This window comes from Mandrillus leucophaeus, unplaced genomic scaffold (assembly GCF_000951045.1).
Source record: "Mandrillus leucophaeus isolate KB7577 unplaced genomic scaffold, Mleu.le_1.0 Scaffold249, whole genome shotgun sequence".
Taxonomy (NCBI): Eukaryota; Metazoa; Chordata; class Mammalia; order Primates; family Cercopithecidae; genus Mandrillus; species Mandrillus leucophaeus.
The window spans coordinates 2,550,439-2,561,889 of NW_012102576.1; the positions used below are offsets into that span (position 1 = coordinate 2,550,439).

The 11,451-nt window shown below is 39.8% G+C and overlaps 1 protein-coding gene across 1 annotated transcript; it reads left to right on the plus strand.

The window, feature by feature from the left end:
• Positions 1-2: 2 nt before the first annotated feature.
• On the plus strand, positions 3-7,186 carry PDCD2 (programmed cell death 2; the record flags this gene model as incomplete). The annotated part of the gene is made up of 6 exons (XM_011983408.1): positions 3-51; positions 592-834; positions 1,146-1,277; positions 4,206-4,309; positions 5,352-5,465; positions 6,588-7,186. Coding segments are annotated over 6 exons (801 nt in total), but the record flags the coding sequence as incomplete, so codon positions are not given.
• Between the last annotated feature and the right edge of the window lie 4,265 nt (positions 7,187-11,451).

The window sequence follows — 11,451 nt, forward strand, 5'->3', positions numbered from 1 at the left end:
GCATCTTCCTCTTCTGCTGCCGCGAGCCGCCGTGCTGTGCCGGCCTGCGAGGTGAGCCGCCAGACGGGGTCTAGACGGGGCCATGCCTCCCACGCGTGCGGGTTAATTCCGGGAGCCAGGAGGGAGACGGCGGAAAGCACCGCTGCCGCCCCATCCTCGAGCTCCCTCCCCCGCGCTTCCCCAGGAGCACCTTCTCCCGGGCCCTTCCAGGATGTCCTCATTTTTACTACACAAGCTTCTAACTGCCCATGCGCATCGGTAGCCCCCAGCTTTTAATCAGTGGGTGCTAGGTATGGTGCTATGCAGATAATAGAAATTGTCTTGGAAAGATGGGTCCCAGTAGCTTTTTCGTATTTTTGGCAGTCGTTCTTAACGATCAGTCTTACTAATTTGATTAACTCAGACTAGCTCCAGGAGGCAACTCAATTGCGTGTACCAGACGAAATCTAGTTTCGGGATTTTAAAAGCTTATTCCTGAAAGCAAAAACTTTCATTTTTTAAAAAAGTATTTTCAGTTTTATGTGTAGAGGATGAAATATTTGAATTGCTGTTTTGTTTGAAGATACAACTTTTCTCTGCATTCTCTTTTAGTTTTTAGGAATCAGCTACCCAGGAAAAACGATTTTTACTCATATGAGCCACCTTCTGAGAATCCTCCCCCAGAAACAGGAGAATCAGTGTGTCTCCAGCTTAAGTCTGGTGCTCATCTCTGCAGGGTTTGTGGCTGTTTAGGCCCCAAAACGTGCTCCAGATGCCACAAAGCATATTACTGCAGCAAGGAGCATCAGACCCTAGACTGGAGATTGGGACATAAGCAGACTTGTGCACAACCAGGTGAGTAATCTTTTTTTAAAAATCTCAGTTCACTTTCATCGCCTTTGTCAACCCAAATATTTCCAGAATAACTTTAAAGTTAAAATTAGGGAAGGTATAGTACTTCAGAATTTTTCATATGTGGAACACCTTTGTAAAAAAGAGGCTGTAAAGTCTGAATCACTGGGTAATGTCACCATATGGGCATTTAATTTATGACCCTTTATCTAAAATGCCAGAACTATAGGGAATATAGTACTTTAGAGACAGCCAATTATTAAACTGTCTTCAAAACTAAATGATTACTAATAGTGCTGTCCCTTTCGTTTCAGATCATTTCGACCATATAATTCCAGACCACAACTTCCTTTTTCCAGAATTTGAAATTGTAATAGAAACAGAAGAGGAGATTATGCCTGAGGTTGTGGAAAAGGAAGATTACTCAGAGATTACAGGGAGCATGGGTAAGCAGTTTGAGGACTTCATCCATTAAGTGGTTAAACATAATGCTTGGAAGAAAGCTCAGCATGTCTAGAAGAGAGGTACCTCAGCTGAAAATATACTTCCCGGACTGTGTTTTCTGACACCTATGAGGTGTGTTCCGCTCCCCGTAAAGACAAGGGTGGGTATCCAGATGGTCACATAAATAGGGCTGCACAAGGCGCTGGAAGCTTGGTAAGTTCCTCTGGGTCCCAGATCTGTTTCTCAGGTTGGGATAGTGTGAGTGCCTAGCACAGTGTCGGGCATGCGGAAGGGCCCCTTAAAAGTTTCTCTTTCATCTGGCCAGTTTTAGATACACAATTTTGTCAGTTTACTTACAGTGCATACTCGGGTAGTACTTGTGCTGACCAAGTATCTTAGAGGTTTATTTTATTATAGTAGCCAACATTTATCCAGCACTTACCTTACATACTGTTTGTGCATGAGCTCATTAAAATCCTGACAGCAGACCAGTAAGTCAGAAACTGCCCCATTTTGAAGGTGAGGAAATTGAGGTTCTGGGTATAACTTGCTTTGGTCACATAATGTTAAATTTTACAATTTGAGCCTTGAGCCATACACAAAACCACCACAAAATTAGATTTATAGACTCAAAATGAAAACATTAGCTTACTGGTTTGTAGTTAATACCAGTCCTACATTCCAAAACATGTTTGAGTCTTACTCTGTGCCTGACCTTGTGCTTGATAATAGGGATATAATGGGAAGCAACACTCCAGTGGTCAGATGCTCACAGTCTCATGGAGGATCCCAAATAATACTTGGGGAAGTTACATTCCATGTAATGACTGATAAGAGTATAATACTGGTGCCATCAGAACACATGTGACATCACTGAAGACTGCCTGGAAGGGACCACACGTGTGTTCATACCTGTACGATAAAAACGATCATGAAAATGCTTACCTTTAGGAGAAGGCAGAGCCTAGAGTAGGAGGATCAAGGATGAAAGCTGGACTTCAAATATGCCTTATTAGTATAAATGTGACTGTGGAACTGTGTATTTTAAGATTATGAAGTAAGGTAAGTTAAAAAGCAGTCCCTAATCATCACAAGTAAAAAACTCTTGATGTAGTCATATAACCACACTAAGAACTCTTCTAGGTGACTTCAACACATAGGACAGTACATCTCTAGTGGAATATACCCTGAGAATGAAAAGAACGTAACAGTGTTAGTATTTTCAATAAACATGTTATTAATAAACTGTTGCTCTTATTTTGAGATGGTTGTGTGTATATTGGGGGGATAAAGGAAATGAGTAATTATGTTGGTGTTACTGAAAACTGAGGTGCTGGGCGTAGGAGGAAGATAATGTTGATTGTGTCTATGTACCATTTCTCTCTAAAAGGAACTCCAGGCTCTTTGGAGAGGTGGTTGGTTCCAGAACTGGGTCAGGAAATGTTCATATAATGTGGGAACGTGGTCATATCAAAGATTAAGGATGCCAGGAAGGATTACTAGGGCCATGTCAGAACTCAAGCAACATGAAAAGGCTCCTGCTGGCAAAAGATGGACAGTTTGAACATCTACAAGAACACTAACTGCATCAGATATGTTTAACGGGTTCAAAATGATACTTTTAAAAAACTCAGTAATCATCTTTGTAGGATACTTAGGAACAGACTTATTTTCAAATTGGTAAATAAAAGGAAAGAGTTTGAGTTCTAGGGGCACATAAATTATGAATAAAGTGGTATGTGTGGGATTTACTTCAGAGTAATGATGGAGTTGGAAGTGGCAGAGAAAGGAAACACTGGACTTGATAAGTGTTGAAGCTGATTAATGGTACATGGCGGTTCATTATAGTATTTCCACTTTTGTGTATGTTCAAAATGTTCCAAAATAAAAGGAGAATTAAAAAGAAAAATGCTTCCTGGAGGTAGCTGTGTTTTACCTGAGACTTGAATTTGAGTTCCCAGATGAAAGAGTTTGGCAGGAGGCAGTAGGGCCTGAGGGAACAGCGTTTACAGTGTCCTAATGATTACACTGGAACTTTCCTCGTATAATTGATGGAACATCAATCTGAAGGCATCCTACACTTCCTCCATCAGACCTGATGGTGCAAGTGAACACCATCAGTGTCTTTCCAGTTTCATCAGTTACTTTAGCTTCTCTTACTCAAGGTATATCAGTTCTATTTTAATGTACATTACAAAGACTAATGGTTATACTTAGAGACATGGGTCTGTTGGGGACAGCAGTGGCTCAGGGTGGCTGTAATCCCAGGAAGAAATGTGGAGAAGGAAATGAACATTTTTTTTTTTTTAGGACAGAGTCTCACTCTGTCGCCCAGGCTGGAGTGTAGTGGCACCATCTCGGTTCACTGCAACCTCTGCCTCCTGGGTTCAAGCGACTCTCCTGCCTCAGCCTTCCGAGTAGCTGGGATTACAGGCACCTACCACCACGCCTGGCTAGTTTTTATATTTTTAGTAGAGACGGGGTTTCACCATGTTGACCAGGCTGGTCTTGAACTCCTGACCTCAGGTGATGTGCCCACATCAGCCTCCCAGAGTACTGGGATTACAGGCGTGAGCCACTGCACCAGGCCAGAAATGGGCTGGAAATGAACATTTGATGACTGAGTGAGTGAGCCTACCAGCTGAGGATACTAATGATAAGAAGGGCTCACATTTGTTGGGTGTCCCGTGATGTGCTGGGCAGTCCTAAGCCCTTGACCATTCTGTTATTTTGAAGCTTTAAGGAAATGCACTAAATGGAAGCCCATATAATAGAGCTGCATGGAGTACCTGGAAATTCAGATGGTCCAACTTGAATGAGCGAATAAATAGAGAAAGCTATCTGATTAAAAGGGGGTCCCCTCTCCAGGTGTGAATTGACAAGTTGTGGGGATTACTCCTGTTTTCGTAATAGTTACATTGATTTTTCAGGTGAAGCACTTGAGGAAGAACTGGATTCCATGGCAAAACATGAATCCAGGGAAGATACAATTTTTCAGAAGTTTAAAACTCAGATAGCCCTTGAACCAGAACAGGTAAAGTGGAACTCACAGCTCCTCACTGTGTTCTCTTCAGGCCATGTTTTATGAGTATAATCTGTGAGAAGAAATAACTTCATAGTAACACTAGTCTGGTTCCTTAGGAGTCTATAAAAGCAGGCTTTTGTTATCTTGTTACAGGAGTTTCTCACACAGATGGGCCATGTAGAAAGGTGTTTTGCAGTGCTGATCCATTTAATAGTTACTAAAAGACTAAAGGTTATACTGTTTATCATACAGGGTTCATTTTCTAAAGAAAGCATCAGGGATGGGAGATGAATGAGATGTTGCCTGAGGTACATGAGGTTTAGGCACAAATGGCCCCCCCCCACAAAAAGAAAAAAGGTGATTTTTGCCCATTTCCAACAGGTACCTTTGGCTTGTAAAACAAATGTGGCATGTTAACATTTTCTCCTTAACCTCCCCTACCATAAATGTAAATCACAAAGGAAAAACCCATAAACCAGTCACTGGTTCAAATAAATACCCAGGGGTTTATAGGAAGAATAGATCTAGGTCTTAAACACTAAGGCAGTTTTTAGCAATGCATATGCTTTTAGACAAAATACAGAAAACTACTCAGTTGCTGTAGGAAGCTTATTACAGTGAAATTTTACTTATGTTTGTAGTAGTTTTCAAAACACTGTTTCACTTGGTATTTGTCCCTCCTAAAATTTTTTAACTATGAAGGCAGGGACAGACTCTGGGCAGAACTCTGCAATCAGAGCAGAGGCTCATTCTTAGTCCCTTCACAATATATTCGTAGGACTAACATTCCAACATTAGGTAGTAAAAGCATCATCTAGGAAATATATTTTGATGCCCTCTGAGTCAGATAAGCTGAAATAGTCACTTTGGGGGTATTGAGAAGGCATTAATGGCACACTGGCACAGCCAGGTCTGATGGAGGAACTGTGACATGCCTTTTGGGTCAGTGCTACATCAAGAGTAGGAACATTCATGGAGTAGATAGCATGTTACCATTGGAAACTTTTAGGTAAGGTATTGATTATTTGAACATGATCCTCATTGATTTTAGATTCTTAGATATGGCAGAGGTATTGCCCCCATCTGGATTTCTGGTGAAAATATTCCTCAAGAAAAGGATATTCCAGATTGCCCCTGTGGTGCCAAGAGAATATTGGAATTCCAGGTATGACCTAAATAAGGACGATTTTAGTGTGTAATCACCATGATTGTTTTAAACATTAAAAACTACGCCAAGGTAATTTGTGCACATGGGTCCAATGGCAGTACGGAAGGGTGGCTTATGATGAAAACCGTCAGTTTCCTGCCTCACCTTGGGGCTAGTTCCCTGGAAGGAACTGTCTTGTCTTTTTCTGTTTCCTAGTTTTCAGACACTGTCTGTTGACTGACTTCTGTGAAGATGAGTGTATCTACACTGTCTCACCTCCAGTGTGGTTACGTCATTATTGTTAGTGCCTCTGTTAACTTTTGTTATTTTAAATAATTTATACCTTCCTTGTTCCATTAATTGAAGTCTTTGACTCCATACTTTATGAGAGGAGTCTTTACTGTTTAATCTGGGTTTGTGGATTTGTTAGAACAAATGGATATAAGCATTAAAGATAAATGTGCCCCCCTGCCCAAAAGGATCTGTTAGCATCAAAATACCAAAATCCATTTTGGGTGGAAATGCTCTTGAGCTATGGATTTACTAATCTTCCCAAAGTCATAGCTAGTATTGGTTTGTTTCTTTGGGTAAAAAAGGAATTATGAGGACCATAAGCAAAACTCTGCTTGGTTCTTAGTGCCAGAGCTCTCAGGGTCCAAAATGAGGTGACAGGATGGTGGCTATTCTGCCTATTCACTCTTTCAATTAGACTACTTCTAAGATTCTTCTCTGGTCTCTATAACTACATTGACAGATGTCCTTTTTGTATTCATGACTAGTAATTAGTGTTTCTTGAGTCAAGAGTAACAATATCTGCAATGATACAAAGTAAAAGTTGCCTAAATAGAAGCCTCAGCCCTTTTGAGTGGCATATCAGTAATGAAAATAATTTATTAACAGCCACTTGTGAACTTCTTTCTCAAATGGAAAACACTAAACAGAAGGTGAGAGGGGCTTTGAAGTCATAAGGAAGTTTTAGATTGTTAAAACATGTTAATTGTATAATGTCTATAATCCTGCTTTGTAGTATGAGGATCGAAAGACCAAGATTCCTATAATCATCCTGGCTGAGAAGGTCTCTTAAAAGCAGTGCTCCCTGCTGTGAAGCGGCTTTCTAACTGTGTGTCACCCTCTTCTCAGGTCATGCCTCAGCTCCTAAACTACCTGAAGGCTGACAGACTGGGCAAGAGCATTGACTGGGGCATCCTGGCTGTCTTCACGTGTGCTGAGAGCTGCAGCTTGGGTACTGGCTATACAGAAGAATTTGTGTGGAAGCAGGATGTAACAGATACACCGTAAAGGCATCTTAAAGCCTTGAAAAATGTTAATGCTCTTTTATACCTTGCAATTCCATTTCTGAGATTTTATCCTAAGGAAATACTTATACCAAAAATAAAGGTGCAGAGATGTTGAGAGATTGCTTACACAGTGTCTACATATTACTGAAACAAAAGTGTCCACTGATAGAGAATTAAATAAATTTTGGTACATCCACCGTGGAAGGCTACACAGTCTTAATTATAACACCTACATTGACAACCAAGATACCATTATAGGTGGTATTCGTGGTTTGATCCTATTCTTGTAAAAATATTTGTATGTATGCACAGAAATCTGCAAAGATGTACACTTAGTGCACTGGTTACCAACGAATGGTGGGACTAACTAAAATGATCGTTTTACTTATACGTGCATTTCTTTTTATAATAAAAATGGGTTATGTGCCTAATGAAGTCAAACTATCTCACTCTGAGAGCACTTCCCACCCTAAGTTTTTTAAAACACAAAGAAAAATACTTAGGTAAAACTCCAACAAACTTGTCTGATCATTAGCTGATTATCACAGGCTCTAGTATGTACTGGAAGCCCAGAACATTAGAAAAATGCCAAACCTCAGGTTGGTGAGTATGAGAAACAGGAAACCCAGTAATTCTGAAGCAGCAGTGTCACAGTTGGCAGGATCAGGAACAGTGGCTTTGTGATCACAGAACTGGAACTGGAAGAGGCTCTACCTTCAGAACCGATCTTCGTCAGCCAGTGGCCCTGCTGACAGATGAGACACTGAAAGGCAAAAGGCGATGGTCTTCCCTTTCCATGTCAGCGTTGTACACATGTTCCCTGTCGCATTTACAAGGCTTATGGAATGTAAGCCAGGATAAGGGTCTGGCCTAGGAGGCAGCAGCCTGAAGAAAGGAAGGCCCTGAAGTCAGTTTTCAAAGGGCTGACCCTTGGCCTATTATGTTTCTGATATATTTGTTTAAGCAAGTGGCTCCGAAGACTACACTAAGGTTCCTTCCATCCCCTAGTAGCTCACACTTGACAATTCCCAGTTATCTCAGCACCAGTGATGCCTGCCCTGAAGACACATTGCTGTTGATCAGTGCCTGAATACTGACGGCTAATTCTGATCAATTTCTCAGGCTTATTTCCTTAATCTAAATTGGCTCACATTGTCCCCTAACACATCTCTGTTAACTGAAATGCATTGCCACCATAAATCCTCACGTTTTCATAGGTAACGTCACTTGCTAATATAATTGTCCATTTGGCTATTTGATTTGTAATTTAGAAATTTCTGTCCTAGTAGTCCGTATTATATAAGTATGTATATGCAATTTGTACTAACTGTGTGTGTAAGATGCAGTTATACATAGCACCATATGGAAAACTGCAGTATGGAGTTTCTCCCATGGGGAGGTTTGACACTAGGCTACTTAAGAGCTAGAGGGTACTAGTTTCGAACCTGGGATGGCCAAATCAATGAGAACCACCTATAACTATGGTGTCAGCCTGTGGCTACTGGAGTAAGTTGTCATCAACTAGTGATGAGTTGGTCACAACACTTTGTAGGAAGCACAGTGGCGTAAGGAAACCTGGACTAGTGGGGCCTTCATATCTAAAATTATGTATTATTCTGCATAGGCAGAATGTGTTAGTACGTTATGAATGCTAAGGGCTTTTAAAGCAAACATGTTATGGTCTTTCTGTGGTAAAAACTGTTACTTGATATGGACATTCTTGCAGGTATTTTGGCGTACTCAGCCAAGCTGTCATTGGTGTTTATTCCAGTCAACCTCCAGAGATGATCCTAAAAGTTTACAGGGCCTTTCCGTTTGGAACAGGTATATCAAGAGGGAGACAAACTGGTCCAAATCACTGGAAAGAAAATGTCACAGCACCGACTGGGCATCTGTGTTAAAAAATAGCAACTATATTAAAAATAAACTGTACAATATAAAAAATTTAAATTAAAAAATGCATTAAGCAAGTTGCCTTTAGAAACGTGAAGACATTTTAAAACACAAGGTAAGGAGAAGTCTCACCTACGTAATCATGGCTCCACAGACAGTGCTGTCCATGCATCCACCATTTCTCAATACCTACAAAGTTTTAAGATCTGCTTGGTTCAGATACTGTCCAGCCACAGCAGCTCTCCTCTGCTGTAGAGAGCAGCATATTCAGCTTTGCCTTTTTACTTCAGATACTAAATATCCTTTGACAGTTTCAGATAGTACAGCCAAAAAAAAAACAGTTTTAAGTGTTTTTGGCAATCATATTGGTGATAGTATTTTTGTTACTCTTAAGAATCTTATGGTGGAGGTGGGAGGATGATTTGAGCCTAGGAGTTCAAGACCAGCTTGGGCAACAGTTGAGTGACTTTGTCTCTACAAAAAGTAAAAACAGTGAACTGGGTGTGTTGATGTGCACCTGTAGTCCTAGCTACTTGGGAGGCTGAGGTGGATCACTTGAGCCCAGGAGTTTGACTGCAGCAAGCCATGATTGTGCCACTGCACTCCAGCCTGGGCAACAGAGTGAGATCATGTCTCAAAAAAAATTGCACATATAACAGATAAAGTAATGATAAAGTAAATATGTAAAGTAAATGAGTAATTATGGGACATTCTAATTCCTCATCCCCTGTGTCTTTAAGAAATAAAATTCTCATTGTAGAAAAAAGAGTATATATAATATAGAATTGGTTAAATAAAAACCCTGTGAGCTTTGAATTGGACATATTAATATGAAATCATTTTATCTTGAAAACTTAAAAAGGGAAAGAAGCAAGTATTTATCCTGTTATATGGAGTATAATCCTTCTATAAAAGTATTCACGTTAATAAATGAAAAAGAAATGACTAAAATGTCATTTTGCAACCCACTAATGAATTAATAGATCTAGGAATTACACGGCAGCTTCCAATTTGCAGGAAATACAGAGAATAGGGAAACTACACCATGAATTTCCAACTAGCAAACCCCAGACTATGAGAAGCTCTAAACACTAAATGGCCTATAAATTGGAAAGAAAAGAAATGGATAAGGAACTTCAATTATCTTTAAATGCGTGAGAGTCAGGATAATAGTTCCTGCTTGAGGGAAGCCAGGAGTGTGTGTCTGGAAGGACCATAAGGAGGGGCTTCTAGGACAGGCAGCAAAATTATGTTTCTTGACCTGGTTGGTGGCTGCAAGGGTATCTACCTTTGAATAATACATTATGCTATACATTTGTTAGGTTTCCTGTATATGTAGCTACAACTATAAGAGATGATTTTTTTTAAGTTATATACATTAAAGTCCTAGGCACTGATAGGAAAAATATTGGAAAGGAAAACATAGAATTACTATTTACAAATGATTACATGCCTAGAACTTTCAATGCAATCAACTAAATCAGCAGTAATAGGAGTTCAGTAAACTTGGAATAACAAAAATATTATCAACAATAAATTTTGACAAAAATTTATCAACAATAAATTTTAAAGTGTTAAGAGAAACTTCCAGTAATAAAACAACAGAAATGGTAATATCTTAAGGAAGTAATACTTATGAAATATAAAAGCCCTGTGTGAAAAAGATTGTAAAACTTTACTGAGGAACATAAGACCTACATACCCGAAGGGATACTTCTTTCTTAGATAGGAGATAATATTGGAATGATGCCTTTCCAGTTAATCCATACATTATTGGCATCACTAATGACTGGGAAACGCAAGAAAAGGGCATTTCATACGCCGTTCTCTTTGGACTGCAATCTGGTATCAACTGATTAAAACTTACAATGTGTAGTCTAGTTCTTCTGCCAGGAAAGTTTACTACGTGAACACCTGCACTCTCCAAAAAACACACATACAAGGATGTCCCTGCAGCGCTGTTTATGATACTGGAAAACTGGAGGGCATGTCAATGACTGTAATTACAGGAATAGCTCAGTAAGTGAAGGTACCTAACAAGAGCATCCTAGATTCCCAATCATGGAAATAGGTTTATGATATATTGACTGAAAAAAGGGAAAGCTCTACAATTGAATGTATTCTATCATTTTTTTCCAAAAATGGGATCAAATGCCATGCCCAGAGGATAGACAGAATGGGCTTAGAAGATACCCACTAATCTGGTCATTATCTTGGGGAAAGAGGCAGAAGAGAAAGGAAGGAAGGACCTCCCCTTTCTGATTTTATTCCTGAGTCACCTGAAGATGTACTTTTACAATTAAAAAAAAAAAAAAAAAAAAACCACCCTAACAATGAAACCTAAGAACCCACAAATGTCCACCTGATATTCCATGAGAAAAAAACTGCAAAACAAGCAAAAAAAAGTTACTGCAGAGAGTTGGCAGCCTGTGGAGAGGGCATCAGCTTCTACACCTGAAGGACCCACTAATTTTTACCACTTACTAACTGTGTGACCTCAGCCAAGCCCCTCAGCGGGGCCATTGTCTCCAACAGAGGAACAAAACCCGACTGCAGCTCCAGGAGGATTCCAGGCACCACAGGGAAAGTGCCTAGAAAACAGGAGTTGCTCAATATATAGAAGGTAATAAATACACGTTTCCTGAGCAACTGTGAGTTCTGATCATTAATTTGCTTTCACTGAAGCATGTAATGAAATATTGACTGAAACAAACAAGCAGACACCAAAATGGTTTCAGGCATTATATCTAAAATACAACTTTTTAGAAAACAGTATGATCACATGACTCTTACAAGGTATCATAACAACAATC